At 40.7% G+C, this 21,048-nt stretch overlaps 1 protein-coding gene across 1 annotated transcript in view; it reads left to right on the top strand.

Moving 5' to 3' along the window:
• LOC121955187 (tyrosine-protein phosphatase non-receptor type 14-like) overlaps window positions 1-21,035 on the top strand; it is a 53,092-nt gene extending 32,057 nt beyond the window's left edge. The window contains exons 5-20 of the mRNA XM_042503032.2: window positions 1,093-1,160; window positions 2,411-2,481; window positions 2,595-2,682; window positions 2,777-2,865; window positions 3,025-3,112; window positions 3,328-3,410; window positions 3,628-3,688; window positions 5,135-5,198; window positions 7,012-7,481; window positions 7,571-8,941; window positions 11,066-11,206; window positions 12,576-12,794; window positions 15,308-15,436; window positions 15,682-15,916; window positions 17,331-17,494; window positions 18,504-21,035. Of these exons, the coding sequence (XP_042358966.2) occupies window positions 1,093-1,160; window positions 2,411-2,481; window positions 2,595-2,682; window positions 2,777-2,865; window positions 3,025-3,112; window positions 3,328-3,410; window positions 3,628-3,688; window positions 5,135-5,198; window positions 7,012-7,481; window positions 7,571-8,941; window positions 11,066-11,206; window positions 12,576-12,794; window positions 15,308-15,436; window positions 15,682-15,916; window positions 17,331-17,494; window positions 18,504-18,632 (3,470 nt within the window). The 3' untranslated portion in view covers window positions 18,633-21,035. The remainder of the gene's footprint in view (window positions 1-1,092; window positions 1,161-2,410; window positions 2,482-2,594; window positions 2,683-2,776; window positions 2,866-3,024; window positions 3,113-3,327; window positions 3,411-3,627; window positions 3,689-5,134; window positions 5,199-7,011; window positions 7,482-7,570; window positions 8,942-11,065; window positions 11,207-12,575; window positions 12,795-15,307; window positions 15,437-15,681; window positions 15,917-17,330; window positions 17,495-18,503) is intronic.
• Window positions 21,036-21,048: the final 13 nt, after the last annotated feature.

Below are 21,048 nucleotides of genomic sequence, written 5' to 3'. Positions count from 1 at the left end.
ACTTATAATCCCGTTTTTGTGTTTTTGTTCTGTAAAAGAAAACATATATGCTATAATAACTAGAAACCTAAATTTGCCCTGTGTACATTTTTTTTGGATGAGACACAGTAATGTAACTGCTGTCTATAATTTTCTGCACAGATCCATGTGTCAAAGATGTCAACACAGCTGCAGATAGTGCTTAAACATTTAATGTAGACATGACTCAGTCTAGTGTTACAGGCGAAATGATGACGAGGCATAAGAGTTTTAACAAATTAACAACGTTAATGTGCAGTGCAAGCTATGTGACATTAAACTTTTATATCATAACCAATCTTTAGCAAATCTCTCTCAGGAGTTCTCGATAATGATTTCATGCGAGCGCACAATTATGAAAATTACTAAAAATGCCCATCCCTACTTAACAATAACACAAATTATTGCATAGTTACAACAAGAACGGAGTGTAACTAATGAGATAGTCAGTTTAACTAATTGTTAGCCAATTAAAATAATAAGTAGCCTTTGGTTATTCTGAATCAAAGATTATCAGTCAAATTAAACAGTTTTTCCTCACTAATTTGATTGCAAGAAATGTTATATAACCGTTCAAAAACTTGAAATAAGATACAAAGTAAAAAAGTAAGAAGTGTTACTGAAAATGTTACTAATAACAAAGCAAATATATAGTGTTTATTATTTATTTATGGAATCTGGGGCAATGTTATAACTTTATGGAGAAAAAAAAATAAGATTTTTCAATTGGTGTTAATTGGAAGGACTGGAAGGAGTAATTATGCTTTCATGTTATCTTACTGCATTAGCGTCTTTGGCACACACATATCCTAAAGACAAAGTTTCCCTATATATTATGAACTGTTTGAATAACATATTTTAGATAAAGGCCAACTAATATTTTTTATATATTTGTACCATGTACAGTGAAATCACACTACGGTTTTTAGAAAAATATGAGTTAACACAACACTGAAAAACAATACATCATAGTTAATGTGATTTGCAATTGTTGCATTCATACACATTAAAATGAGATCACATTGTTTTTTTTCACCTAAAAGATTGTAAAATATGTGTGTTTGTATTTTCTAGCTGACTTTGGAGACTTCACTCAGTTCATGTCTCAGGACTTCCTCAGGGAGTACGTGCTCTTCCCAGTGGTGAGTCCTCAAACCCTCACTGTTCAAATATGTGTACGTCTGTGTGTGTTTGTGTGTTGCCTGAAGGCACACATTCCTGTGTCACCTGCGTACCTCCTCCCTCCGCGTATCTAACTAGCAGGCAGAAAACAGACAAAGAATAAGCCAGAATCTGAGTGAGATAAAGATCTAGTGGGCACCAAATTTATTACAGTGCATGCTTACAGTACATGAATGAAACACTGTTATGCTATGTCACAATGACAGCTACCTGATGCCCATTGCAGTTAAGCTGCAAATCAGTTTGACACAGTGTTAAAGAAAAAGAAAACGTTTCTTCCCGACACTCATTTGCTGCGAGGTCATTAAAGTTAACCAAAATTCAACTCAAAACTAATACAAAACATGAACTTTTTTTTTTAACTTTCATGTTTATTGTGTTTTAGTTTGTGCAAACAACCACAAGTTTCATTGGTATTCACTTAGACTTTCTTTCCTCAATCAGTGAGATAAAAGCTACAGAAAAACTACAAAACAAAAAGAAGAAAAAAAGTAAAAAACAGAATAGTCATGGTTATAAATGTCCATTTTCAAAGAAGGATGTATATCCAGTCTCTTGAAGATCCACTGTGTTTTAGATCATCCATTTCCTCCTTTTGATATCAAAAACATTTTCTCTCAGTCTTAGCTGGTAGGCCTTTTTATCCACCGTAAAAATCCGTCTTACAATTTCTAACCAATTTCCTATGGAAGGTGGTTCAGTCTTTTACCAGTTTCTTGTTATTGCCTTTATTGCTTGTAATCACTAATATCTTGATAATAATAATATCTTAAATACCTATCATAATCAGTGACACAATCATTTATATTTCCAAGGTACATAACTTTGCATTCCTTATGTATTGCATATCCCAGACTATTTTTTAAAATTGTAACATCTAGACACACAGTCACATCTACCCAGCACTGGTGTAACTTGTGACAAAAGTGTGTGTGTTTTGCCTCTCTAATCCCACGTAATTGCAAACATGATTGCTGTGAACCGGTTTGTTTAATTTTTAATAATACATTTTAGTTAACTGAAATAAAAAAATTATAAAGTGTTTCCTTTATAAAGCGTGCTGTTATTGTAATACATGTTCTGAGCTTTTTCAATCTTGCCCCAGACAAATACTCCCATGTTATAAAAAACACCCGAAAAACTAGTTAATATTGAAACAGGATTCCCACTGTCATGGAAAACCTGTTTTTTTCATTATGTTTCCTCTCAGAACTGGCCCAATGGAGACGAGGTGCTGGAGGAGTGGACCCAAAAGGTCGCTGAGGAGCACAAGAGTCACTGGTACAGCTTCATTTTTTTACTGTTTGTTTACATGCACCTGGGAAAAACTCTGAGAATAAAAGATTCAGAGGCAATGAGATACCTAGTACCAGGCACTACGGTTTACTTTTCAGTCGAATGCAGGCCGCTGAGGCAGAGCTGCTGTACATCAAGGAGGTGGAGAAGCTGGACGGCTTTGGGCAGGAGAGCTTTCCTGCTAAGGTAGATAAATAACATACCACTTCCAGCCTCCTACACAGACACACACACTTTAAGACTTTACTGTGTCCTTATGATATTCACTCTTCTTCCACAGGACAACTACACCAACGATATTTTCATCGGTGTGTCCTTCATAGGGGTGTTTGTCAAACACAGAAATGGCAGATCCATCATGCTCCACAAGTAAGTTGCCACCCTTTATCTTATTTATCTATTTTTGTAGCCTGTGTGAAAGTTGACTCTATCTTAAAAATACGTCAGTATGCAAGAAAATATTCCGAATTTTGTGTGGAAAAATTCAGTCCCTGTGTGCATTTGTTTGTATTTCCATGCTTGTGACAGGTGGAAGGACATTGGCACCATCGCGCACAACAAGTCAGCCATCACAGTGGAGATAACAAGCAGAGACGACACCATCATTTTTCACATGGTGAGTGTTGTGTCTGCGGGTGGTCCCAGTACATGCACACGTGCTTTACACAAGGTTTCTAGTGGGAAGTTAAACAAAAAAAAGGGCAAACACATTCCCAGATATCCTTGTTTAAAGACAAATACAGGTGCAAATTTGGTCTTGATTATCTATAAATACAACTGCTGTGTTCTTTTAAAATATCCGTGTTTTTCTCTGCATGTTTATATCTGCAGGAGGATATGGAAATGGCCAAGTACATCGCTCGCCTTTTCACGGCCAGACACAAATTCTACAAACAGAACAAAATCTGTGCAGAGTGAGTCTCAAGGCCAAAGGAGAGGCCCGCTGAAGGCCATTAAAGCCTTTATATATCCTGAATAATCGATTTATTTAATGTTTAAAATGGAGTTTAGCAACATTCTAAAGGTTCTGTTAAAAAACGTAATACCAAAACAAACTGTATAATCTTGAACTGTAAATACAGAGTTCAATGTTAAGTTTGTGAGTCATCTTCTGTGCTTGTTTCTCTTAAGGCCCACTCACTCACCTGCACCAATCAGGAGGAGACCCACCTGGACCCACCGCCGCTCTCTGGTAACGTCAGAAGCACTATCACTTCCTCAATGGTCTGTCCTGTTGCCTCTATAAATGAGACCAGAGGACAGGGGACAGAGAGGGAAGACAGAAATGGCGGTGGTTAGAGATTTGACCCTGCTCTCCCACTCAGGGCAGCACTTAATTGTGCCATGGAGCCTTGGTTTTAACGTGCGTTGGTGGTGTGGTGGGTGTTGTTGGAAAGTTTGCAAGGGTGTTGCTTGCTCTGATTTCCGGTGCGACAATGAAGGCAGTGATTTGTGCGACTCCCTCCCTACTGGCCAGACAATGGCTTGGCTAAATGTGGCACAATAGCTGTTCAGTCAGTCCACTCGAGTGCTCAGTTGTCTGTCTGGGGAACCACAGGCATTGACGGTTGACAACTTCACGGCACAAGAGTAAATCTGAGTCTGTCACAGTCACCTGCTGTGTTAGAAAAAACTGCAAAGTGACATATTAAGGCTTATTTAGAGGCTTTTATAATATGACGCATGATGATGTGCATAACTTAAAGGAATACTTCGGCCCCCAATATTATATCAATTACTCACGTGAATTTGTGTAAAAAAAAAAGAAGTTTTTCTTGCATGCCCGCATGAGCAAAGAATACAAAAACTGCTAAATTTCTTCATAAATTGAAGTCAAAGGGTGGTCAACAACAGCGAAACTATATCAAAACATCCGTTTACATGCTCTTGCACAAACCATGCACTGTAATTAAAAGTTTCATGTGTCTTGTCGTTCAGCTCAGTTCTTCCCAAATCGACAGCGTTTTCTGACAGGGAACTGAACTAAACATGAAACGTATTTCTGCTCTCTTTAAAGCCGGACTCCATTGACAAAAACAGTCATTTTACCTCGCTGAACACAGGAGTGGCTGGTCTGCCGCTGCCTTTATTGGTTGTTCCTTTGTGTTATTGTGTGACTTTGGTGTTTTAAAGGGATAGTTCACATTCCCCAGAGTCACACAATGCCACAAACAAGCTACAGATCAAGGCAGTGGTAGACCAACAGCTCCTGTGTTTAGTAAGGTAAAATTACCGTTTTTGTAAATGGATTCTGGCAAAAAAGGTTTCACTTTCCTGTCAGTGCCCTGTAGGAAAGGACTGTATGTTTTGAAAGCCTTGATCATATGATTGGTTACATGAGACTTGGATTATACTTCAGGAGTTGTGTCAGAGTTTGCAAACAGATGTCCTGATATAGTTTTGCTGTTGTTAAATGTGGACCCCTATGACTTCAATTCATCAACACATTTCTCCATTTTCAGACTCTTTGTTCACCCTGGAAGCATGCAAAAAAACCCAGTTTTCTGCTCAAATTCAGTCTAATGAAGGGTGAATAATTGGTGTACAAATGCACATTTGTGTGGTTAAGTGTTCCTTTACTGGAGTATAAAAAATAATCGCCTCTTCTTAATTGCATTAAATGTGTTTTTTCATTCAGCCGAGGCCCCAGTCCTGTAACTTCCAGTATGGCGAGCATTATCAGGACACACAGAGCTCTCAAGGTAAATCACAGACACAAACACACAAACACATTCACAGTGAGTTTCACCCCCTCTGGCTCACTGCTCCGACCACAGTGTCATTTAAGGTTTTAGCCTCCCTGATGATAACTAAAGCATTTGAATAGAGCTAATTGTGTCTTTCCCATCAGGCTTGTGACTCACAGCCCATTTGTATTTTAACTATCTCCCAGCCAATTAGAGCCCAACGTTTGGGATGCAGAGCAGTGACCTCATTATGTGCCTCACTCTTTCATTGACTTGTTCACACACTCAGTCAGCCTTATAATCCGTAGTGCTTCACTCATGTCGGCTTTACAGTAAAACAGAGCGAGTGGAAAAACATTTTGGGTGTGCTACTGTGAGTGGGTGTGAGATCACTCTGTAGTGTGACCTCAGGCATCACACTCCATTTGTGTGGACAGAGATTATGTGTGTCTGCTGGTTTGTGGGCATAAGATAGTTTCACACGAGAGAATCCTTTATCTGTTGAGTAAAGAGGAGACACATGCATGCCACTATCTCCTAAATTATGGTGGGAAGAAAATAATCCAAATCTGTCTTTGTTCTAAGAAACTCTCAGAATTTTTCCAAAGGTGGTCAGTACCTTAGTAAAGATGCACCAGTCCGACTTTTTTAATGTTGATACTGGTACTGGGTGTTTGCAGAGCACTGATCTGATACCAGTGTTCAATCACTAAGCTGTATGCCTTATTGTGTGGGAGTAAATGGGATCATTCTCGTATGTGTAACATCAGACTTGACTTAAATATTGCTTTTCTAACATTGTAAAACAAAATGTAGCAAATAAATACGTAGATATAAATTGTGAATTTAATTATTATAATAATACATTTTACACCAGCATTTTGTTTGAAAAATTCCTCAGAATTAACAGCAATTACAATTTAAGGCTAAACCTTGTAAGTGCAACAACAAATTAAAATAAAATTAGGAATGAAACTTCTTGTATAAAACACTACAACTGCCTTATATACAGTAGTAGTATTAGTGTTAAATAGTACCCACACACTTGTACTTTACTTGAGTATTGCTATTTTGTCTTTCTTTATATTTCTATTCCATGACATTTTAGAAGGAAATCTTGTACTTTTAACTCCTGTACATTTATTCAACAGCTATAGTTACTTTTTTTTGTTTTTTTACATAAAAAACATATGATTTGATATGTTATAGGATGCTGTATTATATTAATCATCTACCTAGTAGTAGATGATACCGTACAACGTATCTAAAACAGATAATTTCCTTTTGCGCTGTCATCTTAAGAACTCTTCACTATGTTAACGTTGTGTTTTTGTGGGTTTATCTTGTTCTGTATTCTATCGTACTTGCTTTATTGTATGTAAGCTAAGTATGTAACTCTACCAAATTTTTGAATACTTAAAATATTAGAATGAAATAAATTATGAATTAATTGCAATTTACATAAAAACATGATTATACACCATAAAGTCCAAGAACTTATTTCCATCGTGGTCCTTAGGATGAAGGTTTGTGTTTGGCTGTTGAGTGAGTATAGTGATGCATGTTCTGTAATACATCTACAAGTGCTACTTGGACATGTTGTCAGAAATGAACCCGCAGCCATCTGGTGTTTCTGGTCCTAAATCATCAGACACCGTCACCCGTGTGACCCAGCTGGGCGTGAGCAGTCCCCGATCCACAGCCACTGCGGGGCCTTTTCAGTAGCCTCCAGAATGATTTTGGTGGCAAAGAAAAATACATAAAAATACGTCATACAAAACAATAATCTTCCTTTCCATTCCTTCTTCCTCCCTCTTTTAAATTTCAGACAGCATCTTCCATGACGATCCCTACTACAAGTCGGAGACCAGTCTGGACCGCTGTCCCGCGGACTTTCCCTATCGTAACGGTACCGTGCCCAATGGAAGCATGTACAGCAGCCCCAGCCTGAGCTCCCTCAATCATTCCCAGACTTTCGTCCCACCCTCCCCGATGTCCTCAAACCTCAGCATCCCCGGCAGCGAGCTCATGCGCCCTGACTACATCCCCAGCCACCGCCACAGCGCCATCATCGCTCCGTCCTACAGGCCCACGCCTGAGTACGATGCTGTCATGCGGCAGAAGCGGCGCATGCTTCCTGCTCATCATGACCTCCACAGCCAATCGTTGCGCAGTCTTAACATCAGCAATGCGTGTGCTTACCGCCAGCCTGAGGCTCTGGTGTATAGCCAGCCAGAGATGAGGGAGCGGGGCCCTTATCATGCCCTGGGGCCCAGCCCGGGACCTTATGCACCACAGGTAGAGGTGGATGCTTTGTGATTGGTTTTGTTAAATTTCTTTCTCTTGTCTACGTCTCACACTGTTTTTCTATTTATGTTGCCTTGCAGATCAGCTACAGTAAACCGGTGTCCCATGGCCCTCATCAGGGAGGACCAGCCAGCAGCCAGGGCCCCTGTCACTCACCCTGCGTTAATGGAGGTGGAGGCAGTGGCGGGAGTGGGGGCGTAGGAAGCTCCATCTCTCACACTGTCAGTACACCGGAGCTCGCAAATACCAAACAACAGGGGAACAATGCGGGTAGCTATGCAGCTACAGCCAACATGCTGAGAAACCACATGTCACGCCCGCCTCCACCTTACCCCTCCAGCTCCTTCCGCCCTGCCACCAGCACCCCTGACTTGGCCAGCCACCGTCACCGCTGCATTGGGGGCAGCAGTCCTGAGCTGGTGACCCGCATGGTGCAGCTGTCGGTCAAGACCTTCCAGCCAGACAGCTCAGCTGTGGTGCACCAGTCCCTGCAGGAGGTTAGTGAACCATTAACTGCAGCTGCAAAGCACCGCTCCACTCTGGGCAAGAGACACAGTATGGAGGTGATCAGCAGCATGAGAGGAGGTGGAGGAGGAGGGATGGAGGGCATGGTGATGAAGGGCATGAATGCTCCCCTTCATCGGAGGAATACTCTCAGAGAACACGTGATGCCCCCCCAGCCTCAGCCCATCCCTCAGCCCCAGCCCCAAACCCCTCAGCCGCAACCCCAGCCTCCACCTCAGCCTCCACCTCAGCCTCCACCTCCACCTCAGCAGCCACAGGAGTTGCCCATGCAGATGCCTGTCCAGAAAGCTCCTGAGGCTCCTGTAGGGCCACCTGGACCAGTGGCCTACCAGCATCAAAAGACTCTCTCCAATGCTACCATGCTTATACACAGTAGTGAGAGTGAAGAAGAGGATGAGGAGGAGGAAGAGGAGGAGGAGGAGGAGAGGCCGGAGCTGGATGTTCAAATCCCAGGACTCAATGAGGACATCAGCATCAGCGCTCAGCTCCAGGCTGCTCTGGCCAAGCTGCCCAACAAACCCCCTCCAGAGTACCCTGGTCCCCCAAGACCTCCTAGCAGTGCTCAGATCCGCACCCACAATCAAAACCACACTCACCACCACAATCATAATCAAGGACCTCAGAGCAACCAGGGACCAATGGACCCAAACCAAACCCAGGGCCGAGCACACAAATGTGGGCAGAGCCCAAGTAGTGCTGGGCCTGGAGGTGGTGGTGGTGGTAGTGGTGGGGGTGCAGGTGGTGGTGGGACACTGACGCGGGGAGACCAGGGTGGGGTGAATGGGGCAGTTTTAGGTCCATCCATTTCAGAACCGGACCTGACCAGTGTGAAGGAGAGGGTGAGGAAGGAGCCGGTCAAAGAGAGGCCGGTGTCGGAGATGTTCTCCTTAGAAGACAGCATAGTGGAGAGGGAAATCGCTCAGAGGGTAAGTCAGTCATTCAGTAATAACAATAATAATAATTATAAATTATTTAAGGGCAACTTTCAAAGCACTCGAGGACACCCTACAAGACACAGTTAAAAACAGACAGCAGTGGATCCATAGATCATAAAGTCAACAATCATTCAACAGTAATAAGATAATATAATATCATGAGAAAATCCATCATAAAAAAACTAGGTACAAAATTATGATAATGAAATCAACATCAAATCAAATTCAGATTGTGTGTGTCATCAAATCAATATGCCAGCTTAAAAAGGTGTGTTTTCAAATCGGTTTTCATGGTGTAAAGGGTGTCAAAGTTTCAAATGTCTTGTGAGAGAGAGTTCAGAGGTGGGGGAATAGCGGCCGATGGCTCTCGAGCCCGTGGTGGTCAGTCAAACAGATGGTGAAGTGAGATGAATTGCAAAAGTGGATCTAAGAATACAGGAGGGTATGTAGATATGAAGGAGATCTGACAGATATAGACAGGAGCTTGATTATGAAGGGCCTTGAAGGTGAGAAGCAGATCTTGAAATGGACAGGATGTTTCATCAGAAAGCCAGTGAAGTTGCTGAGTTCTTGTAACGATACAGGAAGCTGAATTCTTGGAGTTTATGAAGACGCTTGAGAGGGAGCCCAAAGAGGAGAGAATTGCAATAATCCATGTATGGATGTAAACAAAGATTGAATGTGAACGGCAGCGCTATTTGGTGTAAGCGACGAGTGAAGACGATTAATATTGCATAGATAAAAGTATGCAGACAAAGTAACAGTACTGTTGTGTGTAAGTCAATGTTTAACTATGAAAATGTGTGGGTACCCTGTATAACCAAAACCGGACAATTATTTGTGCTTTTCAGATGTGAATATCTGCTGCTTTTCTCTGCATTATATGATTTTAGATTGTATACTTTTGCAATCTACATTGAACGTCTTGGGTTTGGACTAAATTTGAAGACGTCTACTTTGGCTCAGAGAAATTGGTGGGAAATTAAATCAACAGGTTTATTGATATAATCCACGAAAATGTAACAGTGTGTAACCAAGAACTGTAGTAACCAGTAACAAACTGAGTAACAAAATGGTATGACAAATTTACTTCAATGCAGCACATCATACAGTACTGGACAAACACACCCCTCCAAACTGGTACAGTTTTAAATATTTCAGTCTGTTGTTTGCTAGCTAGTTTCATAGCTGCTGATTAGCAGTAATCCGGGGTTCAGCACCTGAGAGGGTAGCGCAAGGCTCTGAGTCCCCCCAGGCAGCTAAAACCCTCATAAATCCCTCAGATTATTCTTTGGGTTGGGTGTTCTCGTGTGGGTCGGCTCTCTGTTAAGGCACAAACATTTGACACAGCACCAGGTATAAGTTAAATCATATAATCACCTCACTTAGTTGCCATAAACCTCTTGTTTTAAAGTGTGAGCTGTTTAAGTTGCCTGTTTGTTGTATGAGTCAATGAAATTACTAAATATTTCACTAAAAGTCCAAAGCTGTTATCACTCATTTATACCCTCTGGTTTATCTCATACCTAGAGGACACCCCTTGTGACCCCCAAGCTGTTGTTTTGACTGTCCCACAGGGGAATAAGGAGGTGGGGCTGTCCTGGAGGTTTAATAGCATCAGAGATTAGGAGAGGTAATCCCTGGAGGAAGGAGGGACCGTGCAATGTGGGTCAGAGTTTGGCTGGCTTGGTAGAGAGGAAAAAACACAGGGTGACAGAGGAAGTGTGTGTTCTGTGCAGAAAAGGAGGCTAAAGAGGTAGGTGGGAATAAACAAAGAACTGACAGAATGTAAAATATGTGAAGGAGGACAAAACAAGGATGCAAGCATCGACAGAATCTGAGGCTGAAGTGAGATGGATAAGAAGCTGCACTCTTAATAGGCTTTACATTCAGGGCTTGTTAGTTCACACCTTTGGACGGAATACAAGTGGATTGGTACAGCCAGGTTTGCCCCACAAACAGGATACACAGATGCATGCACGTCAGATTCTCCCCACCCACTCCGACACACTCACATGTGCGCGCTCGCCGATTTGAGGCCGCGGCAGGTCAGTCAGTCTTGCAATGCTGCCGGTACCTGTAACCATGACACCAGGATTTTCCTCTCTCTTGAAGACGCTGGAGAGACAGAAGATGTCTGTAGACTCTGTGAAGAGGCCGCTGATGATGGCCGCCCTCAACGGACTCTATGTGGCCCGCATGCCTGTCCCCGAGAGTCCTGCGGAAGACGGTGCCAAGGCTGCTACAGACGAACGGGTAAGATGTTTGCTCTCACTAAGTATATGAATAGTTTTTAAGATATCATGCCTTTAACTGTGCACCAGGAACTATCTTTGAAAGATCTAGCAAATGTCCTTTTTTGTTTTTCAGTTGGACAGCATGTGTGTGTGATTGGTGGATAACTTAAAAACATGATGGTGTCATGGTTGAAATAATGTCATTTTTTGTTGCTGATATATTACAGTGGATTTTTCTTTGGTCAAACTTTCTGGGATGAATTGTAAATGTGAAAACTCACACATAACTAGGGTTGCAAATGCATGATGTGTACATAGTATGATAACCATTTCTAAATATATAACTGTTTAACGATGTACGGAATTACACAGAATTTAAATAATAAGGACGGGAAACAGGAGGTTTTCCTCCAATGCCTGTTATAATTGAAACTTGAAAAACATTTTTCAATTAGAGTATGTTCTGAAAAGTTCCTTAAAAAGTTTAAAATAAAGGTAAGATTTTCAGTCTGGTAACATTTTTTTAACTACCGTAGAAAAGCAAATACACACAATATGATAATCGTTATTTTTCATGCCATGGTATACTGTGAAACCGGTATACTGCGGCAAGCCTGCACACCACAATAAACTGCTGCTTTTCTGGATTAAGAGTCTTTTCATTCAATTATAGAATTCGAAAAACCTCCACACCCAAATTAAACTTTTTTTTTTGTTTGATGGATATGGAAGATTAATGTCGGACCTTTTAACTTCCAGCTCCCTCACCTGTTGGCAGTGATAAAGGAAGTTCTGCTGAAGATTGTTGCTGCAAAACCCAGACAGTCTCTATTAATCACACTGTTTAATGCATTCCATTTCCCAAATACTGTCTGTTGGCTCCCTTTTTGAGTGTGGAGGTGTGAAACCCAGCCTTTGTCCCGACTGTTGCTAAGCTAACGGGGGCAAGCCCTAAGTGGGCTGTGGAACGCGTGGCATGGTGGTGCTTATCGCCTCTAGGCCCGTTGGTATGTTAAGAATGTGACCCAAGAGAGAGCGAGCGAGCCACACAGACAGAGTGATAGAAAGAGAGAGATGCTGCCCTCTCAAACATGACTGGCCTGATAAACATGAACCCCATTAGGATGAATAACACCACTGGGTATTTTGCTCTTTTGCAGCTGTGTTGATGCATTAAAAATGCTTTGAGTTCTTTGATTTTCAGTTATGAGTGGTGACGAGAATTGTGGACGTATATTGTAATGAGATTTCTGGATTCTTCTGGTGTGAATAGTCTCTTTGGTATTTGGAATGTAAACGAATAAAAGGCCCTCTGGGACTGAAAGAGAAACCTCTGAATGACTAACACCCCCTCCTCTCGCTTTCTCTTTTTCTCTCTGTCGCTCCAGTGTAAGACCTTGGAGCTGAAGCTGGAAGAGAAGCGGGTCTTCACTGAGTACGAGCAGGTGCCCAAAAAGAGGGCAGACTGTGTTCTCACCACAGCAACTCTGCCCGAAAACACAGAGCGCAACCGTTTCCGTGACGTTGTTCCATATGAAGAGAATCGAGTCGAGCTTGTGCCAAACAAGGAGAACAACACGGGCTACATCAATGCCTCGCATATCAAGGTGCGCTTGAGGGATCAAGGGTAAAAGTGTAAAAAGGAATTTTAGGGCTGATTATAGCACCTCCCTTTCTGTAATCCAGACCTTTATTGAATTTATGCTTTCACTGCGATCCCCTTTACACTTTGCATTGAAATGCGTATTAGGTGAGCGGATTGCAACCGGATAGTGCTTGACTTGAAAATGTACCAAAATTGCATTGAGGACAGGTTGTGATACGGTTGGCCAAGCTACTTTCAGAGGTGGTCAGAGAAGCATTAAAACCACATGAACACAAGTGTACAGAAGGATATACTCCAAAGGACAGATTCAAGACAAGACTGAGTGGCTGCTTCAGTTTGGTCTGATGAAAGTATACAAGGGAAAGTTGGAAGACCATTTCACAACAGTGCCATTTAAGCAGCGAAGACTAAAAAAAAAATGCTGGAGAACAGCTACGATCGTTGAAGTTAGGCACCTTTCCCACTGGACAAAACCCCCACAAATACCTGCTAAAATCTGGCTTTTGTGGTTAATGAGAGAGCTTAGATTGGCAGTCACTCCCTGGATAAATTACTCTGCAGTAGTCATTGGTTTGAAGGGAGGGTTACACGTGCACATAAAAAAAAAGGGGGAAATAGAAATACACTTTTTGTTAGATAACATACAACATTGGATGTTTTCTATGTCAACATGACAGCCTGGATTTTTAAGACTGAGACTGAATAATCTTTTAGTTTTCAGTTTGAACCAGCATAGAGAAAAATCATTATACTGTCTGGTTATTAAACAGTCAAATTAAGTTAAAGAATATTTCACAAAGTGTTTTACAAGTTTCAAGTTTATGTGTTTGGCTCAGCTTCACCACAGTTAGTCTCAAAGTGCTTTGCAACACCCACATCATGCACCACAAATTAAAACGCAGAGCATAAACTCGACACATTCAGCTCTCTGCTCGTCTTTGTTGTGGTCATTCCTAAGCAGCGAACGGCTCGCAGAAACGGATGAAAGGCAGCTGCTGAAGGCTGTTTAGACCTTTAAGCTCACAGAGCTCGTGGAATTCCCAAAGAATGCAGTCCAAACTCCAAACCCTCTTAAGTCAACCTGAGCTGCTCTCACTAGCCCCTCTATTCATGCTTAGTTGCAAACAGTGTGTGCGCACAAGCTTGTGTGTATGCATGAGTTTGCATTTCACCAAAGCGGCACTGAATCGCGGCCTATCACGGTGTAACCCTCTTACTCCCCTCCGTCATTTAAGGTAGCTGCCACAGAACAAAAGACCTTGTTTATTCCCATCCATCTCTTAATACAGTGTTTACAGTCACGAGGTGGCCTGAGGAATTAGCTGGGACATGCTCATTATGTAATGGCACTCTGTGGTTGGAGTGTAAGGAAGATGGGAAGCTTTTCAGGGCTGTGTGCAGCCTTGTGATTATTAATGAGGGAAAGCAAAAGAAGGAACAGGGGATGATAGTTTTATAAATGAGATAAAAGACCTAAACTGTGGCCAAATTTCATGTAAATACTGCTCTCCAGTGGTGGATGAGATTATTGTCAATGTTTGTAAGTAAGAGGTTTAAGGGATAGTTGGGATTTTTTTGATATAGGATCGTCTGAAGCACTCATCTATAGACATTGAATTACAAACAGTAGATTTCAGTCAGCACGTCCCCAGTTTGGAGAAGCAAGTTGGAGTCATGGAAGACATCGAAGCTAAAAAAATCTACTACTGTCGAGGGGTAGCAACAAATCAAATTTTAGCCACTTAAAAAAAATCCCATTTATAATATTTTCGCTGCTTTACCCTAATGTCAGACAATGATTTCCATATAGAAAATAAATCAGTTATATTTCTTTTCTTCAGAGCCAGACTGCAGTGAGAACAACTGTGGTTTAACATTGCTTAACACAGGAGCTGCTGGTTTACTGCTGCCTCGATTGGAAGTTTGTTTGTGTTTTTGGGTGACTTTGGCATTTATAAGGGTTAGTTCAAATTCCCCAAAGTTGCACAATAACACTAACTAACTGATAGTAGCAGTGGTAGACCAGCATTTCCCATTTCCAGCATGCAAAAAACACAGTTTTTGTCAGTGGAGTCCGGTGGCTTTGAAGAGAACCCAGATGGGCAACTGAAGCCGTTAACAGCTTTCCTGCCAAAACAGGCTGTCAGACAAAAAGGTAAAATGTTGAAAATACTCTCAACGTAGCATGTGTATGTTTTTTTAGGTGGCTGAAATAGGTGTTGTTGTCTATCCACAGCAGTACATCACTTAGCTTCTGTGTCGGACTCCAGCCTTCTTCTCCAAACTGCCTGACATCGGCTGTAGTTAACACACTGACTATGAATAAGAACCTCATACAACCTCACTTCAAATAATCCAAACCATCCCTTTAACATTAAGTATCTTTTAAATTGTGAGTTGTTTTTTGTAAGCAAAATACAATTTTTTAACCCATATGTCGGAGCATTACAGTGTGCACTGCAGTCACTGTAATCTCAATGTGCGCTAATTGATAATATGTGTGTGTTTTCCCAGGTGATGATCAGAGGGGAGGAGTGGCACTACATTGCCACCCAGGGCCCGCTAGCCAACACCTGTGCCGACTTCTGGCAGATGGTCTGGGAGCAAGGGGTCAACGTCATCGCCATGGTTACTGCCGAGGAGGTACTCACACACACATATGCGCCCACATGGCACACGCAGATGTGGATATTTTTCAGCGGCCGACAGCTGGCGTCTGTCTGCGTGTATGAGAAATAGGATGACAGTGAGTTTGTGTGTGTGTGTGTGTGTGTGTGTGTGTGTGTGTGTGTGTGTGTGTGTGTGTGTGTGTGTGTGTGTGTTATTGTGTCTTTGTGTTTATGTCTAAGTATCCTCATCCTCCAATCTTCACCCTCTGTTCCATCCAGGAGGGTGGCAGGTCCAAGAGTCACCGCTACTGGCCCAAACTGGGCTCCAAGCACAACTCGGCCACTCACGGCAAGTTCAAGGTGACCACCAAATTCCGCACCGACTCAGGCTGCTACGCCACCACGGGGTTGAAGGTCAAACACCTGCTGTCTGGCCAGGAGAGGACGGTGTGGCACCTGCAGTACACTGACTGGCCTGAGCAGGGCTGTCCTGAATATGTCCAGGGATTCCTCTGTGAGTGTCACACATAAACAGGAAGTGATGTATCAGTCGCTGTCATAATTTACTTTCTAATTGAAGGAATAGCTGGACATTTTGTGAAATATGCTCACTCACTTTCGTGCAGAGTGTTAGACAAGATATCAAACTTGTGTCTGTACAATATAAATATAAACTCAAAGCCAGCAGGCAGTTAGTCTAGCGGAGCATGAAGACTGGGAGCAGGGGGTAAATTTAGCCTGACTCTTCTACCAGAACCGCTCAGGTAACAACTTAACATGTTAACAGGGCCTCAACCCTCACTAGGGGTCACCAAAGCTTCACAGAGTGGCTCTTGGCCCTCTTGATTTTAAGGGGTGTGAGAAAAATATACAGTAGGCCTATATCTCACAGTGTTCCCACAGTCATGGAAAACCTGGAAAAGTCATAGAATTTCCCAGTCTTATTTTCCAGGCCTGGAAAAGTCATGGAATTAATAAAAATCATTCCAAGTTTGGAAAAGTCATTGAATGTTGTTGTGTATAATGATATTGTTACAGTATTATAGGGATAGGAATCACCACAGACCCCACGATACGATACAATCACAATAAATAAGTCATGATACAATATTATTGCAATTTTAAACTTGTGGCAATGTGCTCAGTTTTGTGACAACATATGATGATGTGAAATATATTGCCGTTCATTACTTTTTTTTAGCTGCAAATGAACTTTTTTTAAGATAGAGGTTTCGACTTCAGTCATTTTATTGCAGTAAAATGTATCCAGTGGACTAAAAAGCAATTGATTTTATTATTCTATAAGGCTAACAAAGGTATAATTTGTATATGTAATATTAATATTTTAGATTTAAAAATTGATACTTGCCATTTATGTCGTGAATAGTTCCACGCTAAAATATCTCTGCTGTATCAACTTTTCCTCCACTTGTAACATAACCTTCATCATAATCATCAAGACAGTAGAAACTTTTTTCTGTGACTGTCAATTATGCTCTAATATGCAACAATGATTTGTTGACTATCACATATGTTTCCTTATTTTCTCCCTGTGTTCAGGCTCCTCCTTCATGCATGACAGGCAGCAGATGAAATCACATTTGAGTGGAGTTTAAACTGATAAGTTTGAAAAACAGCAGGCAAATGCTGCAAGACATTTATTTTTTATTATTATGAGTCCATAAATCACAGAAAAGTTTGGAAATCTGGTCCATGAAAATAAGTGGGCGTATGTCATTAATTTCTGTGAGGAAAACTAAACAGTATAGTTTAGATTATTATTCAAGACATCAATTTAAAAACGAAGTCACAGGATAAGCACATGGTGAAAAGAAATAATACAAGTGAGCAGCAAAATCAGTTATCCACGCTCATAAATTCTCTCTTCAGCCTTTGTCTGACCTTTGTCTCCTTCTTTTTCCCTGCAGCCTACCTGGAGGAGATCCAGTCTGTGAGGAGACACACCAACTCCATGCTGGACACGTCAAAGAGCCTCAATCCGCCTGTGGTGGTTCACTGTAGTGCAGGCGTGGGTCGCACCGGAGTGGTCATCCTCACCGAGCTCATGATCAGCTGCCTGGAGCACAATGAGGTTGGTGGACTCCAAATTCAAAAATCTGTCCGGGGTTTTAATTATGTTTTTGTTCTTTTTAGGATTACAACTTTTCTTTGACAGTTTGTATGGGAAAAACTTTGTAGGAAAAATGTACACGAAGGTCTTTTATTTTTGAATAGATGTTGCTCATGATTTGACTCATAAGAGGATGCAGACCAAACAATGAATAATAACAATAAATACACTTTCTTATGCAAACCTGGGGCCTCATTACAGAAACTTCCTAAATCTGAAATCCTATCTTATTTCAGTTCAGGATGACACGTATGATTTTTGTTTTTACAGAAATATGTTTCCTAACTGCGTTTAGGAAAGAATCCTTTCTTATCTTAGGATAAGCTTTTAGCTGTTACAGAACCGTCTTAACTTAGTCAGGAATCTTAAGTTAGGATGGTCCTAAATCTAGGATAACTGCCAGAAATGGCAGCAGCATTGTTGTTTGGTGTGTAGGGCAATGATAATAAAGATGGAGAACAACATGAGCACCGAAAAATACACTTATCATTAAAAGGCCACTCAAACTGTATGATGATGCTTAAAATGTGCTGGACCATGTATTAATGGGTATGTATACATGTTAAAAATTAAAAGATGTCTGAGATAGGATGAAACACGGCCACGAGTTTAGAAATTTCTTCTGTAATACGAAAACAGTTTGTTTACTGTCTTTTAAGCTTAAGATAGGACAAGCAGTTAGGATATATTTCTGTAATGAGGCCCTCAGAAAATCCAGGTAAGATACACTTATTATTTCACTCAGTGAATCAGATATGTAGCAGGAGAGGAGGCAGGTTCAGGACTTACAATGTAACTGCGTCTTTTTCTAACCAACACACACAGAGCCTTTTTACTGCACAGAGTAATATAGCCCAACAGAATCAGTTTTACAGTTTACATGCCTAAAGGATTGTCTCTTACTTTATGCATTTTCTTTGTTTCGTTCTTGTACTTTCAATTCCATGTTTTTTTTTTCCTTTCCCATCAGCCTGTGGAGGTTCCCACCATGTTGTCAGGCTTGAGGCAGCAGAGGATGCTGATGGTGCAGACCATTTCCCAGTATAAGTTTGTCTACCAGGTCCTAATCAAGTTCCTCAAGAACTCCCGTCTTATCTGATCTGGGGATCCTGACCTTTGACCTAATACAACGTAGCAGAATGGCACCAGATAACGACGACGGTACTTAAAATTAGCACGAGGACTGTGCATCAGATACAGTGTGACTGATAGCTGGTTGGAAGCAGGAACAGAGATTTGTTTTCTATGTGGCAGTTTATGGTGGATTTTCAAACAAACTCACCTCAAGGGAGAGAAGGTTTTGTGTAGGCCTGTATAGAAACTGACAAACAATTCTCCCAATCAGTGTATGTAGTTCATTTTTCCCGATTTTAATTCTTGGACCTTCTGTTTGGAGAATGCTTATCGAGTGTTTTCCCTCTGCAGGTTTCTGCCTACGTGTCCTTTGTGGTCACGAGAACAAATATCTTGAGAAATCTCACTTTTAGTTTGGAAAGATTGCCTGCGGCATTTCTCATTCATTATCTAGCCATGATTAGAAATGGCACTATGCTGCATGAACAGTAGGTGGCAGCAGTATTATTACTATTTTCTTTACTCTGAAAGAGTTTGCCAAACAAAAGTATTCTTTAAATCACTGTGCTAAAATATTCCTTTTATTTTTAACAGAGTATTGATTAATACAGCAAATATTTACTTCAACATTGTAACAATGTTTTTTTTTATTTATTTCTATCAAGATTGTTTGAGCATTGACAAGCGTGTTGATCTTTTTATTTTTCATCTTTGAACTCGTCTTAATTTTTTTACTATATTTTTCCAAAAGCCTTCCTTTGTCAATGCCAAAAGGATCACTCCCATTTTCCTTGATGCATCTCCTTTAAGATCCTCCTCCACATGCAAACACACACGCACACACACAAAGTACATTTTTATAGTTACTTTTTTTTAAAATTAGCAGTAGACAGACTGCTTCTTTTCACAGTTTCGGTTCCTTCAAACTGATTCATGTAAATGGATCAGACCCAAGAGTTTTAATAGTTTTTGCAACATGTGGTGTAAGTTTCTCCGTGACACTTCATTATAGTACACACACGTTTGACAGCTGGTGCTGCCCGCCCCACAAAACTCTCCAATGCATTTCCAGCCATCGTGTATAACTTTACATTAATAACGATAAAATATTAATTTGAATGAATGAGACTGACCTACAATCTGATGTTCTTTGAGTGAATTAGACATCCTAGTTACCTCTGCAGACCTAAGCTGCATTCATGTAGTGTTAGAATAATCTGAAAAATGTGTTTCCGATCATAAATCATAGCTGTTTAAAGGCTCTGAGCAATAACATCTAACTCATCTTCATTGTGGCGTCTGTGTCGTTTCGACATCACAACTTAAAGCTCATGGACACACTGAAGTCGAAAGAACAACTGTTTGAGGAGCATGTGCATGTGTTGTTGGCTGACGGAAGTCGTTTCCTGAATCAAGGACTTACGAACACATACCGAAGACCAAAAAAAGTCGCTCTAAGAGATTAATTTCTTCTTTTTTGCTCATCACTATCTTCAACCACAGCTCCTTGCGATCAAATTTGTCTTATAACATTTCCTACTTAAAAGCATTTCAAAAGTAAAAAAAAAAATGTTAAAATTTAAAATCCAATGAATTGGATTTAATTTTTAAAATGTAATTCCACAGTTTTCAATCCATTGTGTCCGTATACAGCAAATACACTGTGTCATTGTGCCTTAGTAATCAGTATTTAATAGTTTGTTTTGTCATTAAGAACAACTTTTTCAAAACATTTACCTAACTCTCAGGTAAAATTTGACAGTAGGAGAATACTGATGTCTTGGTTTATTTTTGAGGGATAATAATATAACAGTAACCTGGCTGACTTTGCCAAAAAAACAAAAAAGGCAGCCGTTAGAACTAATCTGATCCAAACTCACGTGATTCGAAGTCGCCATGTTCCTGGATCCTGTTTATAAAATTACACTCTGAAGAATTTTCTTTTATATGTTAACGTTAAATATACTTTTTATTTTTCGTGATGCAAAGCCAGCCGTGTCCAAAGTAACTTTGTACATAATGGGCATGTGAGAAAAGATTTCTACAATTGTTTTATATAGTTCCTTTTTTTGACTTGGTACCCTAAAAATACCGCAAATTAATAAACTATGCATGCGTTTTTATATTTCAATGTATATATTCTCAAATAAGTATAAGCTTTATGCTCTCTCGACATATAAGTGTTTTGTTGCACTTCTGTTGTCTCTGTGACAGTATTTCCGTACACGGCATTCCACTGTTTGTTTATATTTAATTTTCCCCTAATTTTTTTTTCCTTTTGGCAAAACTCCCAAATACCTTTCAAAGTATGTGTACATATGTTTTGTATATGCGTTTTCAGTGCATCAAGCCTTTTGTTTTTCTCTCCCCAGACATGTATGAAGCTGTCGTACTTGCTTATTATGCAATAAAGCCTTATTTTCTTTAAGACTGTGACCACA

The sequence above is a fragment of the Plectropomus leopardus genome, chromosome 16 (genome assembly GCF_026936395.1).
Source record: "Plectropomus leopardus strain MGB_pleo_1.0 chromosome 16, ASM2693639v1, whole genome shotgun sequence".
Taxonomy (NCBI): Eukaryota; Metazoa; Chordata; class Actinopteri; order Perciformes; family Serranidae; genus Plectropomus; species Plectropomus leopardus.
This window is presented reverse-complemented; position numbering and strand designations above follow the sequence as displayed.